Here is a 21,630-nt window from a genome sequence, read left to right on the forward strand (position 1 = left end):
AACAGTCATAAGCAGTTTTATTCTTAAGTAGCCTTTTTTTATAATGAAAATGAAAATAAAAATAGCTAAGAAATCATTTCAACTGACCTGAAAAAGAAGTTTTTAATTATACATGTATTTGGTTAGTTCATTAATCAAAATTGTAATGTGTACATTCCCAGAGACCAAAGCCTGGCCATCTGAGATTCGAACCCGGGACCCCTCGCACAATGTGCTGTGTCCTTGAGCAGGTCCTATCCTCTGGGGGAAAGGTCAGCGCATGGTCAAAACATCACTCATTAGCTTCCAAAATACATAGTGCTGTTTTCCTCCTCACAGAAATTGCGCAACCTGGGGGCCCCGTGGAATGTCCCCCCACCTCTGCTGATGCCATCGTATCCATCTGTCCCAAAGATAACCTATAAACTTGTAATGTTTTCCAGACCTGTACTAAACAGGGCTCAACATGAAAGCTTGTCGTAAATAGAGCATTGTTCACTTTATCAACTGGACCATTTGAACAGCCTTAACCTCTCCATGGCCTGCCCTTTTGTCCCCTTGCAGAGATGAACTTTCCACTCCCCCCCCCTGCAACCTACAATGAAGAAACATTTGTTTCTCAATTTATAGTGAAGTTTCCTCTCACTTGCAGCTCACCTAAGGACCTAGATGTGTATTTCAGGAAGAGAACATTTAAAACATAATAAAAGATATATTTGAATTAGCAAACGATAACATCATCTCTGTAGTTGCATATATTCACACCAGCTGGGCCTCCATGCTGAGGTATCCGCCTCCTGCTGAATCCAATCTGGGCTTAACGAGGAAATGTTTGGTTATTAATTAGGAAAAATGAAAATCTTATCAGGAAACCAGGGATCTAAGGAGAGAAATCCTATCACCATCGTGATGGCTTTTGTGAGGGTTAGGTCCTTGTCAAGTTGCATCCTCTCTGACAACGATGAATTTTGAAGACCCACTACCAGTCTGTCTCTCAAAAGTTCATCATGCAGGTCGCCATGCTCACAGTTCTCAGCTAGAGCATAGCGCTGTGATGAATGAGTCAACTGGCTCTGTTGGTTGCTGGACTCTTTTGTTGAACTTCGCCCGTTCGTATATTACGTTTTTCTTTGGCACAAAATATGTGTCGAAGCCCCTTTTAACTGGCTCATACTGCAGGCGATCTTCGTCTGTTAACAACAGCCCTCGTAGCACATCGTCTGCTTCATCCCCCATGCAGTACACCAGCATATTGATTTGGTTAGCTTCGGTAGACGTGTTCAGGTTACTTGCCAGTCTGAAACGCTCAAATCTCCTGATCCACTTCTCCCACTCCTGTGGCTTCGAGAAGTCAAAAGGCTCCAGAGGTTTAATCGTAAACGTTGCAGTCGGAGGCGCCGCAGCCATGGCTACCTGGCCGTCCTCGCTCATCTCGTTTACGCTAGCTGGAGGCTAATTAGCTAGCCGTGCCCGTCTTCTCTCCGGTCCGTAGCTCAAAGCAGCTCCGTTTCTGACACCATGTTGTGTTGGGTTCTCTTACATACAATGATGACCACTTTGAGTTAGACTTGAAGGTTCTTTACTTTATAACCGGCAGGCTTGTACAACATAGTCAGTGACAGCTACATACATGACAGCTCGCATCTTGACCCGGAACTCCCTCGCGCCTGTGACGTCATCCACAGGTCACATGCCAAACAATGACATTACACCACATAAACAAGATAAATATTAAATATGGATAAACATTTGACTAAATAAGGTAATAATGTGTATAATCATTCACAGGCTACTTTACCAACAAATCAAGTTTTGACTGGCACATGGCCATGCCTTATTTCCAGGTACAGTAATTCACCTCCATGCAATAAGATATACAAAAAGTTGTCCAAACTCAAATGACAAAGGAAAAGATTAGATATAGATCTAAACTTAAATTAACCTACCGACAATACTCTCAAAGGGCTTGAATGTAGCAGATGTCGGCGAACACCGAAGGCATGAAAACATGAGGCTCAGCCATGCATGCTTCTATAATCTTCTAGAGTGTGAGATCAGTGAGTGAGACAAGGCCTCTTAAAGAGACAGTACACGTTAGCCTCTTAAAGAGACCGTACACGTTAAATCCAGCTACAAACATCTTGTTCTCAATTGCTGACAGGACACACACACACACACACACACACACACACACACACACACACACACACACACACACACACACAGAGTCACTGAGTGTTTCTCTCTCACTCCTCTACCTGACACAGAGACATTGAGCCACCTGTGTTAAACCCAAACCCAGGGTACAGAGGTTCAGTGAAGGTGGAGGTGAAGGTGTAGATGTGCATCAGTGTGTCAGAGGAAACTCTGTAGACGGACAGAGAGCCAGCAGGCCAGTCCAGATACACTGCTACTCTGTTAGAGGGGGAGGGGGAAGATATGCGTGTTGATTTGTTATTGTGCCAGGCGACGTAACCATCATCAAAGCAGTTCAGTTTCCAGGACTTTTCATTTCCTCCAATCCAGCAGTCATCACCCCGTCCTTTTCTTCTGATTCCTCTGTAAGTCACTCCTATATTAACATCTCCTTTCCTCTCCACCTCCCAGTAACAGCGACCAGTCAGACCATCTCTACACAGCAGCTGGTCATAGTAGTCAAATCTCTCTGGGTGATCAGGATATGGCTGCTTCTTTTTCACCCTTGTCACCTTTCTGTTGTCTTCAGACAGGAGGAGCTCTCTGCTTGCTGTGTTTGGGTCCAGTGTGAGTTCACAGGCATCTGATGAGACAACAAGACACAACACACACAGCAGCAGCTTAGAATCGAATATTATAGCATGGACCCTATCTTCCGACAGGCGCTATCCCCTAATAGCGCTTGCGCACCTGTTTGCAGGTGCCTTAAGGCAGGGAAGATAGCAGTCTGCCTTGCGCCGTCCGCCAGGTGTTATGCTGAGTTTTGCACCCTAGCGCCGGCAGCATCCCCACCTCACCGGAGCATATTGTAATGATTTATACAGAAATGTAACTGTTTAAAAGTGATATAATTGTCTGGTAGACGTGACCTCCCTGATTTCTAAGTTAAAAAAGCCCCAAAATATGTTGAGGATGCAATTCTCGGCAGGCATGTGGAAACGTTCACGGCACCTGTCGCAGACGCAAATTAGAGCCGTGCCAAAATCGGGATTTGGGCGGTCTTACTACCAGAATTATTCACAGGTGTGGCCAGGCAATGCTGGGTATTACGTCAATCAAAACCAATCAGATTCCCGTCTCGCAATGGCTGTTTGCGCGAGGCATGCAATATGCTGTAATTCTCTCCATGCGTAATAGGGTGTACTCACTCGTGCGAGGACAGAGAGAGCTTATTGACAGAACGTCTATGGTGCCAATGACCCTCCGGGCTATGAAGGTAGTGTATGAAGGCATGTAGCCTATGTCCATTGTCCAACACGTTTTCTCAATTCATTCCCTCTTTGCGATGTGATAAAAGTTTCTCAGTGAGTTATAGTTGATTGCCTCACTGAATTATCTGCTAATACCCAATTTTAGCAGCATAATTTGATGTCTAGACTGTGTGTAATGACACCTCCAAAAGGAATTATACTTTGCACTGCGCTGCGCTGCACGGAGATTACAGGTGCGCTCCCAGCGCAGAGAGGTATTTTGAACGTAAGAGGTCCTTTTCAAAGCTCTTAGCGCAAAGTAATTGCGCGCTGCTGACGATAGGGTAATGCCATCGATCCCACATTTTAGTGCTGAAACGCCTGCTTTGGCATGTGGCAGCCTATGCCCAGTACAATTATCACAGGCATGCGCTTGTGTCTGCCCCCACTTTGCATTGCGCACTGCATTAAACGAGCGCAAACACTAAATGAGCGCTTTTGGGAAGATAGGGCCCCATATTGTCCACACATGGGCATTCATCGTGTTGGGCTCAGTGCGACTGACAGCACTGAGTGTGTGTGTGTGTGTGTGTGTGTTGCTGTGTGTGTGTGTGTGTGTGTGTGTGTGTGTGTGTGTGTGTGTGTGTGTGTGTGGCATGAGGTGGCATAAGCCATCCCCGGACATGCCTGCACATGCTTGGACATGCCTGGACATGCCTGCACATGCTCGGACATGCCTGCACATGCTCGGACATGCCTGCACATGCTCGGACATGCTCTGACATGCCCTGACATGCCTGTACATGCCTGGACATGCTCTGACATACCTGCATATGCTCTGACATGCCTGCACATGCCCGGACGGGGACCGCCTTCCATTCTGAAACACCACCATTCCGACACAGCCCCACTCAGAAACCCCTTCAGTCCGAAATTGAAATAGATGTAACCCCCCCACTCCGAAATTGATTTTCAAGTCCATATTTCTCTGAGATTCCTGCATTCCTGCAGCTTGAAATAAACCTTTCAACTCATAGTTTTTTTATTAGGCTATCCACCTTATTTTTGGCGACCATGATGCACCATGGGTGCTGCTTCCTTCTCCTGTCCTCTTCCCCCGTTACGTCTAGCTCGACACAACACAGCCCGTCTAATGTACCCGTCTGTAAATGTTGCAGCTGAGCTGATAAATGCTGACTTGTTCAACGAGCAACAGGTTAGCGGTTGTGATAGATAACATCATTAGGCTACATTCTCAAAACGAGTGTTATTTTGTGATGAGCAAACTTTTAACATTGGAGTTCGACAAGGAAATATGATGCGAGGAGGCACAGGGCACGGGCTGCAGTCATGGGCTGCTGTGCAGAGTCCTATCCAGGCAGCGTCAAGCCAGCGTAAACACAGCTGCTCACGTTCTACACCGGATATTGCTCCCAGAATTATTTTACAGCGGGAGCCTCAAAAAAATAAGATGGATGTTAGGAAGTTTGTGTGAAGATTGCTGGATCTAAAGTAAGAGCTCACGGGCAGTGATCGGTTAGAACCACAGAGATGTCTTTCAGGCTTTTATTGGAGATATCAGGCAGGAATATCAGGCAGAAGCAACATACAGAGTAGCTAGCAGATAGATAGCTTGCAAAGACAGAGAACCTCGTGTATGATGTGCAGAGAGCGAACAGGACCTTGTGTATCATGTGCAGAGAGAGAACAGGACCTAATTAAACATGATAGAACAACACTTTTATACCTGCCACATTCTAGGTATGACATCATTGGTGATGTCACAACGTCCCGGGAGGTATGACATCATCGATGACCTCACAAAGTCACGTCTGCCATCACACAGTCCGGAGACAGCCTAGACCGTCTGACATCACTGATGACCTCACAGGGGAAACTCTGACATCACGGATGACCTCACAAGGTGAACTCTGACATCGTCGCCGATGATGTCACGGCGGTGACATCATTATTGCGTCGTGGGCGTCAATTGCCCCAAGAACAGGCCTGATGGTGGGCCATTACGGAGCATTTTCTACAGATTCCTGTGGGGAATCTGTATTCTTCCAGAAATGGCACTCCAGTCCCACCAGTTGTAGGCGGGGTTCGGTTGATTAGTCTGGCAGTGAGGAGAGCTGAATACGCTTGGCCATCGGCCGGGTGTAAGTACGTCACCTTTACGTCAGCAGACCTCACTTTGTTGTCCAGTCCAGGGGAAAGTTTGGTGACTGTCCCCATTGGCCAAAGTGTGCGCAGGAGCTGGGGGTCTATGATCATCCTAACACCTCAATGAGGGATGTCCTGAGCACCTCCTCCGTAACCAGCTGTGCCCCAGTGGAGCGGATAATATCACTATTTGAGAGGAATCGTGCAAATTTTGATACAAGCATGAAATTTGGCTCGGTTGTTCTCCAGAGGTTTCTGATCAAATCTGCCCGATTGGCCATCTGAAAATCTGCTCGTTTTTCAAGATGGCCGCCAAAATCGGCCACATTTTCATGGATTTGATTGATTGATTGACTTTATTTGGACAACAAAGAAACAGGGAACACAAATACAGATACAGACAATCACAGAGGATAAAAACACAATAAAGCCGTAGCATAAAGCATAGGCTTGTTTACATTGCAGTCCTCTGAACAAACAACATAAAAGGGACAACACACGAATGGGTATCACCTCCTATACTCAAATTAAGATTTTTAACATTATTACTAGATTGAATAGAAATAAAGGCACACTTGAATATTATACAATACATAAACATTTGTTGTTAAATGTAAGGAGTTAACAGACACAAAGAACAAGAAAAACGAGGGGGGGGGTGGATTTGCGGGGGTTGCAGCGGGTAGTGGAGGGAGTAGCTCGTCCACAGAACACTAGAGGCTATGCTGGCTAATTGCAGCTCCAATAGGATGTTTCCGAGGAAAGGAGGGGGGGGGGGTGGGCGTGGTGGGAAAGGATGCAAGAGCTATAGGCAGGAACAAGGTGGCGGTATGGGGCGGGGCCTGGATGGGGTTCGGGTGTGTGCATGTGTGCGTGTATGTTTGAGAGTGTGTAAAATGTGTGGTCAGGAGTGTCCAGAAATTGTCCTTGTGTGTGCAGTGAGCCTGATAGTCTTTTCATGGGAGCCGTCTCTTCCCGGATGGTGAGCGATAACACAGCAGGTCGCTATGGTGACGGCCTCAACCAGAGAGTCTTATCAACAGGTGTCTAGGGCGAGGGTGAGTGGGGGTTGGAGCTCGCACATTTCCACAGGCTCTTCATGGGGACTTTTATCTTTCACTGTTGGCCTTGGCCAAGGCCAACATGCAGTGGGGGGATCCGAACAGTGGTGGATGTTTTGGTTAGCGGAGTGAAAATTACATTCCAATTATTTCCATTCCATGCTGGTCTCATCAACTTTAAACACTTCAGCGCCGGATGTTAGAACTTCTCCAAGATCTCGTCCAATTTTCGGTTCACGTCTGCAATCATACCATCCACCTTTAGATTGCGATCTGTGATCGAAATAGTCTGAGTGTTCACAACACGGCTCAACTCGTTAATCATACCCATAATCATAGGTAGCTTGGGGCTCTCAGAATTTTTTCCCATCATCATGGTAATTTTCCGATAGACAACGGCAATGCTCAATCCCATTAGCAAGTGTCCTGCTATCATAAATCCAAATAGATAAATATCTTCGACGTCCTCGACGGTCAAAACAGCAAGGCACAGTACCCGCCATTTGAGCCAGGCGTCCATTACATACCCCGCTCCCCGGATCCTGCATTCCTCGTGGAGATAATCTTATCAATTGCGTTGAGAGACCAGCTTATTAGTTCCATTAGGACCCCGCATAGATAATTATTTCTTAAGAAGTTTATCAAGTCAGTCGGGTGAAGTCCAGCGACAGGAAGTAACCCACAGCTTGCAGGACATCAGCACCCCTGATGTTGAGGCAGGTCCTAGCACCGAGGAAAGCAGAGAGGCCAGCCAGCCAAAAAGGGAGAAGATTAGCGGTCAGAAGCCTAGAGTTAAGTGGCCAGGTGCAGCGGAAAGTAGGAAGTGGGAAGCTATCAATAGTGATTTGGTTAGGATGTTAGAGAAGCTTAAATGAACTGCTGAGAGTAAGTTGGAGAAAATGGGAGATTGTATTTATGATTATGGTAAGGAAAGGTTTGGCGTCTTTGAGAAAAGGAAGAAACTAGAGGGTGAGGTAGTTAAATCTAGGCGCCAACAAGAGATAGATATACTTATCCAGGAGAGAAGACAGCTTAAGAGGCAGTGGAGGAAAGCTACAGAGGTTGAGAAGGAAGGCATTGATCGCTTGCAGTCAGATGTGAGGGAGCGGTTGGCAGTTTTAAGAAGAGCAGAGAGCATTAGGAAAAATAGGAAAAAGAAAGAGAGAGCTAGAATAGCATTCTATAAGGATCCATTTAGATTTGTGAAGTCATTGTTTAGTAAGGAAAAGAATGGTAGTCTTATGGTACCTAAGCAGAAGCTTGAGGAATATTTGGAGGAGGTTCACAAAGATAGGGAAAGGTTTAGAGAGATGACTGTCCCAACTGATATTCCACCTATTGGTGAAATAGAGAGCCAGTGTGATGATAGCCCACCAAGGTGGAAAGAAGTTCAAGAAGTAGTGAGACGTGCAAGGGCCTCTTCAGCCCCGGGTCCTAATGGAGTCCCCTACCGGCTGTATAAGAGTGCTCCAGATGTGTTGCAGTTTCTATGGAAGCTGATGAAGGTAGTCTGGAAGAAGCAGGTTATTCGTAAGGCGTGGGGTAGAGCAGGGGGAATCTTCATTCCTAAAGAAAGGGACTCATTAGCGATAAGTCAGTTTAGACCTATCAGTCTACGTAATGTTGAAGGGAAGGTTTTCTTTAGTGTTGTGGCACAGAGGCTGTCTAGTTATCTAGAAAAGAATAGGCTAATAGATACTTCGGTGCAAAAGGCTGGAATTTCCGGCTTCTCCGGGTGCTTAGAGCACACCAGCATGATCTGGCACCAAATCCAGTCAGCTAGGCGTGAGAAGAGAGACCTGCATGTAGTATTCTTGGACCTGGCTAATGCTTTCGGGTCAGTGCCGCATAGTCTGTTATGGGAGGCCTTTGATTTCTTTAGAGTGCCAGGTAGTATAAAGAGCTTAGTTAAAGCCTACTTCTTAGATATTCAACTCTGCTTTACCACAGCAGAGTACACTACAGCTTGGCAGCAGCTGGAGATAGGCATTATGGCAGGGTGTACAATTTCCCCATTAGCTTTTACCATGGCAATGGAGATCATTATTAGGGCTTCAAAATGGGTAGTGGGTGGAGAAAGGCTGCAGGGAGGGCTGCGGCTCCCTCCAATTAGGGCATACATGGATGACATGACGACTATGACGTCAACCGCTCCATGTACTAGCAGATTGTTGGATAAGTTAAATAGTAATCTGCAGTGGGCTAGAATGAAAGTGAAGCCAAGTAAGTCCAGGAGTATTTCAATCATTAAAGGAAGGGTAGTAGGTAAGAAGTTTGTTATAAATGATGAGGTGGTGCCTACAGTGTTAGAGAAACCAGTCAATAGTTTGGGAAGATGGTATGCTGCACGTCTCAGTGATAAGGGACAGTTTGAGGAGGTGAGGCAGGAGATGATTCAAGGTATTTCAAGTATAGACAAGTCAGGGCTCCCAGGAAAGTTAAAGTTCTGGTGTTTGCAGTTTGGATTGTTGCCTCGGTTGATGTGGCCACTGACAGTGTATGAGGTTCCCCTTTCAAAGGTAGAAAAGCTAGAAAGGATGATTAACTCATTCATTAGAAAATGGCTCGGAGTCCCACGCTGCCTAAGCAGTGTAGCCTTATATTGGAAAGGCATATTGGAATTGCCATTATCTAGCCTGACAGAGGAGTTCAAGTGTGCTAAGGTTAGACTGGAAATTACTCAGTGGTAGGACGCTTTGCGGTGGTGGTTTTAGCGTAACCTATGTGGGGTTTGACGTAACCTATGTGATCGAAATAACGAAGGTTATGCCAAACCCCACATAGGTTACGCTAAAACCACCACCGCAAAGCGTCCTACCTGTAGTTGGCCAGTCAGCAAGAAAGTATCGCGGGACTTTACGAGACTTGGTGACCGAGATCACGTTTGAGGCAATTTGATCCCTGGGAGACTCCAGGAAATGGCCTGGGGTGAAATATCACTCTGGTGGATGTTGAGGGATCACATTACAACGATATGTGGCGAAAACGGGAATAAAAATAGCTATTTAGATGCAGGTAAGACAGGCTCACACTTGGCCCCAAATCAGCTCCATTTTACAACTGACTTGGACGCTATTGATCTCAAAACAACGCTAGGACGGCCAGAAACGCTGCGGACATCACTGGGTGAGTGGCCAAATCATAATTATTGCCAGGAGATGGGTCCAGGTTAAAAAAAAAACGAAATTCTCCTTTAACGAAACGTCGGTGAAGGAAGGTGCCCACTTGAAAACCCCAATGACATGCTTCATACTGCTGTTGGCTAGGGTAGGTAACTGGTGATTTGTGTCTTGTTTATTAGTTTGTTAGCCTGTTAGCTTGTTTTATTCTGGATTGGGCTTCTAAATGTGTTTTTCCTCTGATTTTGGCACAAGGGATAGTAACATCTTGTCCTGTGTATTAATTAATACATAATTCCTCAGGTTTTGAAGAGACAGTGTAAAGGAGAAGCTTTTTTAGGGCAGGGTGCAGGCAGTGAGGAGAGTAGGGAGAGCAGTAGAGGAGGAGATTTGCGACCGCCCTGTTCGAGAGGCAAGTCAGAATAGAAATGTGTGTAGTTGGCCGATTTGAATTATCTTTGTGGCTATCCCTATCTTTTCAGGCCTTCTGGAGTTGATTTTTCTCATTTTATAGCCCTTTGATTTTGTCATTTTTTAATATGGCCGCAAAATCGGCCTCCCAAAGTTGATTTATTCCGAAGAAATGTGTGTAGTTGGCCGATTTGAATGTTATTGTTTTCAATTTGTATGTCTTAGGACATGCTACCATTTTCTTACTAGTTTAGCACTGGTCTAATGATTTTAGTGATGAATTATTACATTTGTAATGAAACAATAACGAAATATAATGCCAATACAACTTTCTTGGAAAAGTAACAAAAATAACACCAATACAATTCAGAATGAGAATCAGAAAGACTTTAATGATCCCGGGGGGAAATTGGGATAAGCTACAGTAGCTCGCTCACAGAACACACATAGCATAAAATAAACAGTAGTAAATGCGATATTAAGAAAAATAAGTAGAATAAGAACACAACATAGCATAGAATAACAGTAGTAAATGCGATAGAAGCAAAAAATAAGTAGAATATGTCTAAGTAAGCAAAATACGTAGAGTAAGTATACATTCCGTGCCAATTATCATTATTGCACCCTGTACTCAGGGCCGATTTTACGAATGGGCTTACCCGGGCTGAAGCCCGGGGCCCGGGACATCAAGGGGCCCAAAAAAAATAAAAAAAAAAATAATATATATACTGTATATATATATATATATATATTTTTTTTTTGGGGGGGACCCTTGATGTTTTTTTTTTGGGCCCCCTGTCCAGGGCAAAAAATGTTTTTTTTACTGACGCCATTCAATTTTTTTTGCAGAGTAATAACATCCACTGTGAGAGGGTGTCCACCCGCTATGCCGACCACTCGCAATCCCGACCTTAGGTGTAGGCGTGGGGGGTGGGAGAGGTTAGGTTTTGGGTTAGGGTCTGGGGGAGGTTAGGTTTAGGTGTGGGGGCTGGGAGAGGGGAGGTCGGAACAGCGAGAGGTCGGAACACAACAACATGGAACCCTGTGAGAGGGCTCCCGAATTTGTAGATGAAATAGTGCAATTCAAATAATTCATCAAAAACAAAGACAATAAAAGTGTGCGGCACTTGCTTCAAATAATAAGGAAGAGGAACCTGTCATCAGTTTTTCCAAATGTGGATATTGCCTTCAGGATTTACTTAACTCTCCCTGTAACAAATGCCTCTGGAGAGCGCTCCTTTTCAAAACTTGGGCTTGTCAAGAACAGGATACGGTCTACAACGGGACAAGAAAGGCTCACCCACTTGACATTGATGTCATTGGAAAGTGACATTGTTAGAACATTGGACTTCACCACTCTAGTCAAACGCTTTGCCACGGCAAAAGTCAGGAAGAAGACATTTCAGGTACGAACAGACTTGAATACTGCTTGATTGATTTGTGCAATACTTGTGAGAATGTGTGTGTGCACTGTAATAATAACAGCAATAATAAATACTAAATAATAAAATAAAAGTGCTTGTTGTGACATCTCAGTGGCAATGTTTTCTTTCCAATCAGGCTGTTTATGAAAGAACATGATGGCTAAACCTACAGTTTGTGTTTGTAAGTTAGAATGCTGACAGGAGAGCAGGTGGTGACATGAAAGTTAGTGAGAAAAGGAGAAGATACTGAATAATGACATCACAACAGTATAATCCTAATGTTGATTTAAAATGAGATATTCCTTTAAATACGGCTAAAAAAGGTTAAAAAAAAACACTCAAATTTTTTCGGCGGCCCCCCCTTCCGCTTAAGGGGGGGGGCCCTGCAGAGATGAATAGCCCAGGGGCCCATGAAGTGTAAAATCGGCCCTGCCTGTACTTATATTAAGTCGGCTTGCCCTATACGTTACACGTGGCTCAGCCAGGCACAGTTAACCTATCGGCTGGCTCAGTCTCAGGGAGACTGAGGTGCTTTTTTAAGAGAGGCATTAAATAGACCAATGGCCACAGGCAGGAATGATTTCCTGTGCCTCTCCGTATTGCATCTAGGTGGAATCAGTCTCTCACTGAACGTACTGCTGTGTTTGCCTAGCACGCCGTGGAGTGGGTGCGAGTCATTGCTCATGATGGAGCGTAGCCTGGACAACATTCTCTTCTCTGACACCGCAGTCAGAGAGCCCAGATCCTGGGCAAATCCATCCTTTGTGCGTGTTTTTCTTTTTTTTAGTTACAGTACATGAAGATGCCCACAGCCCTATGTTCCCACCAGTGTTGGGTAGTAAGGCGTTACTTAGTAACTGTAATCAGATTACAGTAACATGTTACTTAGTTACTGTAATCAGATTACAGTTACACATTACACTTTTGCAAATCCATGAAGTGAGCATCATTCAACACGTTCAAAATTGTGAACTATGAAGGCGAACTAGTTAATTTTCATCTGTGTGAGCTGAACTTTGAGCTAAGCTCTTGTGAAGTGTGAACTTGCACAACACTGCAGATAACATTTAGCTACGCTTTCTGTTACTCTAACCAGGGGTGCCAGACTCATATTAGTTAGTGGGCCGGATTTGTTCAAATAAGGGGGCCAGATTATTTTTAGGCTATTTGAACCGCATTAATGAACTGCTGTGAACACCACAGCAATTCAGCTCATTTTATGTGTTCCCCCTCTAGAGCAGTCTGGCTGAGAACTGAAACATTTCTTGTTAATATAGGTCATATTTTACTTTACTTTTTTTCACTTTTAGCCTACATTTTTTTTGTAGGCCATATTTTGACTATTTCACATGTTATTACAATTTATACACATTGCAATTTCATTAATTTCAACATTTTCTTACAATAAACGTGTTTGCATTTAGACTCTGTGTGTGTGTGTGTGCATCTTGTAGCCTACTGTATACTGTATCTTTTCACAAGGCCCTATTGTGTCTCATTCTCCCGCCACACATGTCAAGGAACAATGAGTCTGTCGCTCAGGGCCGCTCAGGGCCTCTCAGCTCAGGCTATCATTGAAAATGTTTTTAATTACATGAATAAACAAACGTCTTCAGTCAGAGTATTTTATTAGTATTATAGTATTTTAGATGAGGTTAGTGGGGAAAAAAACATCAGTAGCCACTCACGTTCACGAACTGCTTGCATCCTCTCCTTTTTATGAATGGTCTCCTCATTAACTCATTGAGTGCCAATGACGACAATCGTCATCAATTCAAATAGTAACGTAGAGTGCCAATGACGACGATTGTCGTCAATTGCGTTTTTTGACGGTGGGACATGGATCAAAGCCTGATGCATCTCCTGTACAAATATGGGGGATGTTGAATGTGTAAAAGCTATTTTACGGACCCATTAGGTGGCGACAGTGCTCTCCAGATTAGAGAAAGGTGAGGAAAAAAACAGAGAAGCAGCCGTGGGGACACAGAAACCGCATCGGTATGCATCGATATGCATGAAGCATATCGTTAGCTGTGCCTGTGAACAGCAGCCAATCTGCTGCCACAATTGAGCCCCTTCGTCTCCGCTGCGATAGCTCCTCCACATGATTAGTTGTGGAGTTGTTATTATTCTCAGTTGGAAGCGCTGGGAGCCGGTGACAAATAGACGCGGAACGCTGTGAGTGCAGAGCAAACGCAGCAGAGAGCCACCAGAGCCACCAGAGACAGACCCACGGAGGAGGGGTTTGCAGTTGAGGGGGGGTGAGGCATGCAGGGCAGCATACAACACTGATGCAGACACCAGGCTCGATGGACAGATTGGTTGGCAAACACAAGCTAGAATATCTGATGCCCACCAGCAGTAAATCAAGACCAGCAAGAAGGTGTAGGGTCTGCGCAGCAGGGGCCAGCACTGCTGGTTGCAGCTTAAAAATATTATTTTGCCAAACAAAATTCCTTTGTTTTCGCTGTTTTATTGAAGGAAATTATTTTTGAGGTGTCACTACATCAGAAAATATTAGCTTCAGAGTCAGTGATGTGCTTGAAATGCTTCATTTCACAAAAGGCTGATTATCTCAGCTTCTAGTTTGAAACGTCTGTTTTTGCTGAAAACAACCTATCTTCTCCGGCTGATAACTAAAGAACGGAAAATTATATCAATAAACTTTTTTTTGCTGATGATACAATAGACTCTCATCGTTCTTCGGGCATGTTCGGTGTTTACATAGTAATATCACACAATATTCTGTGGGCCTCGAGAAATCACTGAAAACGCTCTGAAACTCTGGCACTGGGAGCGTCCGTTCTCAATGACTCAATGACTTAAGAGATATGCCATGCGCTTTTACGCATAAGACACAGCAACCTATTTCATTAATTATTTAAATCTCCAGACACACTGACAGGATCGATCAGGATAATAAATCATGTTTTTCTACACATAAAAAAGTCAGCTGTTAGACATACAGCCCAAAGTAAAACCAACAATGAAAAAAAAATACTGTCTTCCTGTTTTACAGACAGGAGGACGTCAGGCACAGGCACACACACACACACACACACACACACACACACACACACACACACACGTGCACGCAGCTCAATTCTATTCGGGGCAGAATTATTTTCTTCCATGAAAACGTTTCTCCTAAATTCACATCTAAGCATCTCGTTCATTCAGAAAAGCATGGCACATTACTCTCAAATGATTGCAATTGTCATCGTAGTGTTGCACTGGCGAGGTTTTCCAACAGCACCAGAACAGCTGTCATTAAGCGCGACCATTACGTACTGTCAGCAGTGATATCTCTGAAATGCCCAGACGGTCTGACAGACCATTTGTGTTTTTATAATGCCAATAACTCTGTTTAAATTAAACTATAAGCCTCTAGTCCATGACATTTCCTAAAAACTTATTTTTAGGCTATAAATATGTAGGCTATAAACATCCACAAGCGGTGAGATTGTGCGCACCAGTATGCTTTTAAATCCGATTTGTGTGATGTCGCAATTTGGCAAAAAAAGGATCATAAAAGGGTGAACCTGTATTTTCTATAAAATAAAATAATAACTTTTATTGTCCTCGCTTTTCTCTGCTTCCTCAGCCTGCTGCAATTTCATGACATTGTACTGTGTGTGTGATTACATGATGGAAAAAAAAGAGGAAAAAGTCAGCACACTAAAGCTCCCTTTATGTGCATTTATTTAGCACCTATAGGATGTGATAAATAAATGCACCTAAGGGAGCTGAACAATGTGAGGTCGGAAAAAGCATCCCCGAACGTCCCGTCAATGAAACTGGCCTGCAACACTTAATCTCAAGGATGCTCACAGATGACACCTGGTGGTCAACGGTGCAACTACACCTCCCTTGGTTTTAATGCCGCCGCGCATCAATACACAGCTTGCGGTAAGGCACGTTTATTGATGTGTCTACCACTCTAGCCTCTCATATGTGCTACATAAGGCATTTCCTACAACTATTCCCAATAATAATGACATACATATTGTTAATTAATTAATTATCTGTCCAGAATAGCTGGTTCAGATACCGTGGTTAGCTGTCCTGTGATCAGTAGGTTTAAGGCTGTTTTAATGTTAGATGTTAGACAAGTGTTGACAGGTGTCTCAGGAAAAGTGTTGGAGGAGACTAAGGCTCAAAGGCCGTATCGGGAGAGATCCAGACATCTGCACAAGCTGTCACACACACACACACACACACACACACACACACACACACACACACACACACACACTCACAAGCTATGGTAGCTAATTTGACATAGTAAATTAACGGACACAAGACCTCTCTATTGCTGTTTTATTGCCAGTTACATCTGCACTAAAGGCTTAAATATACTTCTGTGTCCGCCTTGACTTGGAGCCTTGCCGGCAGCAGCTACTCCTGTATACTCGAACATCAGCTTGACGAGGTGTCACAGGGGAGTTCACAGCAACAAAAAAAAAGTAAATTGTTTCACTAGGATTTCAGTGACTACAAGTTAGCCCAAGGAGAGAATGTAGTGCATATAATTGGTAATAGCTTTCATTCTCTCCTGTTAACTCCCCATCTATATAGCATCAATGGGAGCTGGAGCTCTGTCTGTCTGTCTGTCTGTCTGTTTGTTTGTTTATCTGTTTCTCTGTCCCACTGTGATTGTCCCACGGTGATGTCATAAATCCCACTGTGACATCATCTGTGATGTCATAAACCCATAGACTGTACATATAAATCTGGACAATGCGAGCTGATTGGGATTTAATAGGGGAAAGTGAGGCTTGAATCTTCCGCTTCCTGCTCATCGTTGATTGGTTGAATAAATTCATTCTACACCGAAGTACGGGGAGAGAGGGCTGTTAAAACACTAGTAGAAGAAGAAGAAGAAGGAAGGGGTGGCTGCCCCTAGCGGCTGGCGGGGGAGTTTCCGAATTTGTCTCACAGACTGCCATCTTGTTGTTCTCTTCTGGTTGCGAGCAAGCTAGCAACCCGAAGCGAACAATGCTCGCTAGCTGGCTGGTTGCAGTGGTGAAATGGTCCAGGAAAACAAATATAATAACTTTTTGTCCGAAGGTATGGGCGAGTAAGAGTCCAGCCAGCCGACCACCGTCTTCTCCGGGGCCTGGCCAAGAGACCATGGTGTGGTTTGAGCCTCCAGCCTGCTAGCTGCTGCTAACCCTCCACAAGGTAAACTGCTATTATATCTCTGGGCAAACTCTAAACTTTATAACTGAGGTGGATTTGATCGCACACTTGGTGCTCTGCTATGTTGGACTGTTTGAGTGATGCTCATGTTTGTAAGATAACGCTAGCTCGATTAGCAACGTGTGCTAACGTAAACATGTGAACAAGGTGGTTGCTATAATTTAACTGAAATTTGATGGCGTTATGTTATAGTGATTAATACAACACAGTGTCGTTTGTTTATTCAAGGGATGGCCGCAGGAGTACCATGGTGGAGCAGGAACAGCACAACACAACAGAGGCACATTGACACACCCTTGGGAACACGACTCAGGGAGTCGGCATCAGGCAGTGGTCAAGGAGCTATCCGGGGTGCGGAAGCAGCCGGAGTGCCGGCAACCAGGACGCGCCGGGCCGTTGCTGTCCAGGGTGCTGAACAGAGATCCCTTGCTCATAACAGCGGCGGGAGAAACTAGCCTATAGGGAAAGGCCATGACATCATTATCTTGATTACTGTGATAGTTTGCACCTGGTTGGCAGCCTTTATAACCTCTTCTGCTTGCTGACTCCAGTGCTGATCGTTGCCAAGCTGCTGCTGTGCTCTGGCTACTCCTGTTCGAGACTCTATGGAAGGACCTCAGTGAACTTTGTGCTGGACTTTGCTCATGATTCCTCCGTCTCCAGAGAATTAGTTTATTTGTCGGTTCTCCGACTACTGTATAGGCTAGAATTAGCTTTAGGCTTAATTGCTGTTCATTGTTTATTTGTTCCTGTGTTCAAAGTCTTCAAGTAAATAGACATTTATTTGACTCCTGACTCTGTCGTCTCTGCTCCTGGGTCCAAACAGTTACACACAGCATAACACACATTGTCCCCTGGTCAAATAATTTGTGAAAATGTTTCTACGTTTTGATTCCCATGTGCATATATTACTGTGAGAATATTGCTGATCATCAGTTGTTCAACCTAAGATATTGCAATAACATAAGCCAAATGCTGACAATATAATGCTGACAGATTTGAGACTTTTGATAGATTTACTTTGAACCATTTGGTATGTATCTGTCAGTGTGCTTTTGTCAATAAACATTGCCAACAAAGAACCTTGTTGTGTAGGCTATGTACTAAAGTAAATCATGTACCCGAATGGACCGCAAATATCATAGAACAAGCCCATTATAGTTGTCTGGTCAGATCAGGCAGGTTGTTAATAAGATGTGATACAAAGATATTTGATGTCGAGTGAACCAGCTTGGACCAAATTACCAGGAAGAAGAAGATGGAGAACCAACCGACTGCTTCAAATCAACAAACAATTTATATTTATTGAAATATGGTTCGACATACACAAAGGCTACACCATGCAACATATATTTCGATATCATTCAAACTTAAAGAATGGTTCATTTTCCACCATGGTAGCTGGGCTGCTGTGAAATGGTTACCTATATTTGTGTCAAGTGTTGCTTGGTAGATTATCTATATATGCCTAATTTACCAGAAGACATATTCGTGCAAGACCTTAGACTATGTTGAGTTATATCGATCTGATAAAGTATGTTTTCAAATAAGGATGACAAATTGCTGAGCTTGGCGGATGCCTCAAGACAAGTGTGTAGAGAAGGGAGAAGCCAGCACTCCAAATGTCTTTTCATATGATTTAATATCCTCAAACCTGGGCAGCAGACAACAGACGTCAAGACCTTCCTCAGCATTGAGGAAACGCTGAGGAAGGTCTTTGACTGAAATGTCCGTTGTCTGCTGCCCAGGTTTGAGGATATTAAATCATATGAAAAGACATTTGGAGTACTGGTTTCTCTCTTCTCTGAACTATTTGCTTGCCCTGCACCCAGTGAGTTTTGAATCGATTTTGAGTGTGCTCGCAACCTGTGTTTTTTAATCAAGACAAATGTGTATCATCTTTAAATGTCCAATACCATACAGAAAAGCAAATTGAACAAACGACCAACAGCATTCAAGTCTGCAAAAACTTGTGATGTTATGTCATAACCATACATACCAAACATAACCTTATGACGCGTCGCTTACTGTATAACATGGGCAGACCATTTAACGTTACTTCACATATATACATTAGATGACGTTAAATGGTCCGCCATGTTATGAGCATCATTACATTACATGTATGCCATCTATACAGTTACGTGTGTCTACTAACATTATTAAAATATCATAAAGTAACGCTATTTTCTGATAATTTGCTAAAGTATGACTTGCTATCTGCTAGCATTGTTTGCTAGGTTTTCTTATTTGTGTACCTTCCGCAGACAAGGGGCTCTATCGTTGCATCGGCGTTGAAAACTGCGTTTAGTGCCAGGCGCAGCCCAGATTGTGGGTGTGGACCAGCGCACTTGATATCTTGGTGTCGGCGCAACAGGTGGCCTTAATCATTATAACCACGCCTTTGAAGCGTAAAATTATGCACTATCTGCTCATTGGAGAAGTGCAGTAAACTAGTCCCCAGCTTGCCTTTTAAGCTCCAATTCCACGGAGCGATCCAGTCCGGCTTCAGAAAAGCCGAGGGCTCTGATCTCTCCACCCCCTCTTTTATCCCCTCTGTCTGTCTCCTATAGGCTATTATATTATTCTCAAACCAATCTAACTGCAGTTTAAATACTGCAAGCATGTAAATACGCGACACTATAGCAAGATCAAAGTGAAAAGAATGTTCTAAACGCATCAGCTAGAAAAATATAGCCTATCCCTATGAGATAAATTAGATTGGTGAAAGTTTGTCCAGAATGATATGTTTTCTCTCCCCTGCTGCACAGGTAGGATGATGCACATAAGTATAGCCTACATTATGTAAAGTCATTGCAGAAATGTGTTTTTATTGTAAAACTAAATGTGAAGTAGGGCCAATTTATTGGAGCAGACATCACAGTATAGCACATGACAGTAGAACTGCCTTACGCTGTCACTTATCTAAATCACGCTAAATTGACGAGGGATATATATAGGCCCAGGATGACATATATGTTTCACATAGGGTTGTGTTTGGATTTCGTGATTTTATTTTGTCCAATATTGAAATGTTCTACAATAGCATGTTATGGGGACATTACACATTATTTAGATCTATTTCGATGTACCTTTCTATCTATTTAGGCTAATTTCGATGCGATTGATTATCAAAATGGATTAGCCCAATGCATGCTGGGAGATTTCACATGTCTGACTGTTGCAGGGAAGGCAGGCAGTGAATGTTTGCCCAGAATGATCTCGTTCCTTCACTGCACAGGTAGGATGATGCAATAGCCTCTGAATGTGGGCTCAAAACCGTCATGTTAGAAAAAACTGTCATGTTGTTAAAATATGTACGGTAGAACAACTTATTTTTTCTGAGAGAGAGAGAGAACCGGCAAACTATTTTCAAGCAGTCCGTATTGTGCCTGTCAGACTCATGAGTAAGAGAGAGGGAGGGACACAGAGAGAAGGGACAGAGGAAAGGGCAGAGGAGCGCTCTGCGCAACCAGCGCACTGAATAGGCCTGGTTTTCAAAAGTGCAAAGCGCAAAATTTACGCCAGGTGGGAAGATATCATTAGGCCAGTATTTAAGGCCAAAACGCCCATTCTCGCCCATTCTGGGACTGCGCCACCCCCAGTTCGCCTAAAGCGCATTTGGAGGCCTAAAGCCATGTTGATATCTTCCCGAGGCAGGCGCAAGGCACATTTTTGTTGCGTGTAAGGCCAGTTTTTGCGGCGAAGGCCTGTGGGAGAATAGAGCCCTAGATGCCTTGCGGCACATTGCTGCCTCTAACAGGCGGAAGTATTACTGTTCCCCATTATCTGAAGTATATCGCCTATTTTCCTCGAAATTGGGCTATAATTAAAGAAACTGAGGACTTGAGAGCATGAAAAATACTTGAAATTGTTTTTTCAGTAAAGTGTTTATTTAAGACAAAGACTGAGAGATAAGTTGGCTCGTTACCCATAGAGTTGAATGGATGTTCCCGGGACTGCTACACAAGCTGCGCCGCCCACTGGCCATTTGAGAGAATGCAATTTCCGCATCGGCCTCAAAAAGAGAGGGGCTGTGATGGAGACTGCATAAACCCCACTGTGACATCATCAGTGATGTCATAAATCCCACTGATGTCATAAATCCCACTGTGACATCATCAGTGATGTCATAAATCTGACATCATCAGTGATGCTGGTCTCATTGGCCACGCAGCAGCCGAGCTGCGGGCAAGGCCGCGCAGTGGCCGATCTGCGAATGCGAGCTCCAGGGCCAGCTTGGCGAGCTGCAGGATGGGCTCGCCCGCCATAGGAATCGAGTGCGCGAGATCCCTAGTTATATTATACTCGCGCTGTTCACGTCATTTGCGTCGAGTCACATTTTTTAGGAGCTGCATGCAGGGAGGATCGGCTACGGCACACCCGTCGGCGTATTTGGCGAGGGGTTTAACGTGGAAGTATGTAAAGCTTTTAAGAGTTGTAGAACTTTCCCCTCAGGTCATTGCTTTTTATGTGTAAAATCCCTCCGTGTTGACTTGTTGGCTGTTTTACTGCCAATAAGTTAAGCTGCAGAACAGAGGAATCATCATCACCTGTAGGCAGTCGCTACAGAGGCTTTTTTCCCTTCAACCCAAAACATCTCGGGTCCACATGAAACTGTTTCTGTAAGGTACTGTCCTATGGATAGAAGTGATGAGTTGAGGTGGAGCCCGGGATGGCGTCTGAGGGAAAATAATGAAGATGTGCATGTGTGTCTCTCTCTGTGTGTGTGTGTGTGTGTGTGTGTGTGTGTGTGTGTGTGTGTGTGTGTGTGTGTGTGTGTGTGTGTGTGTGTGTGTGTGTGTGTGTGTGTGTGGAGGGGAGGTGGGGAGGTTGGTTATCTGGGACAGTGGATGTTGAGAGAGTGGAGCATGGATGTTTG

At 44.2% G+C, this 21,630-nt stretch overlaps 1 protein-coding gene across 1 annotated transcript in view; it reads right to left on the reverse strand.

The window, feature by feature from the left end:
• Nucleotides 1-2,225: 2,225 nt before the first annotated feature.
• LOC310800779 (uncharacterized protein) overlaps nt 2,226-21,630 on the reverse strand; it is a gene marked incomplete at both ends in the record, with an annotated part of 100,083 nt that continues 80,678 nt past the window's right edge. The window contains one exon of the mRNA XM_083664703.1: nt 2,226-2,741. Within this exon, the coding sequence (XP_083520829.1) occupies nt 2,226-2,741 (516 nt within the window). The remainder of the gene's footprint in view (nt 2,742-21,630) is intronic.

Source organism: Poromitra crassiceps (assembly GCF_964638095.1).
Source record: "Poromitra crassiceps genome assembly, contig: HAP1_SCAFFOLD_69, whole genome shotgun sequence".
NCBI classification, from domain to species: Eukaryota; Metazoa; Chordata; class Actinopteri; order Beryciformes; family Melamphaidae; genus Poromitra; species Poromitra crassiceps.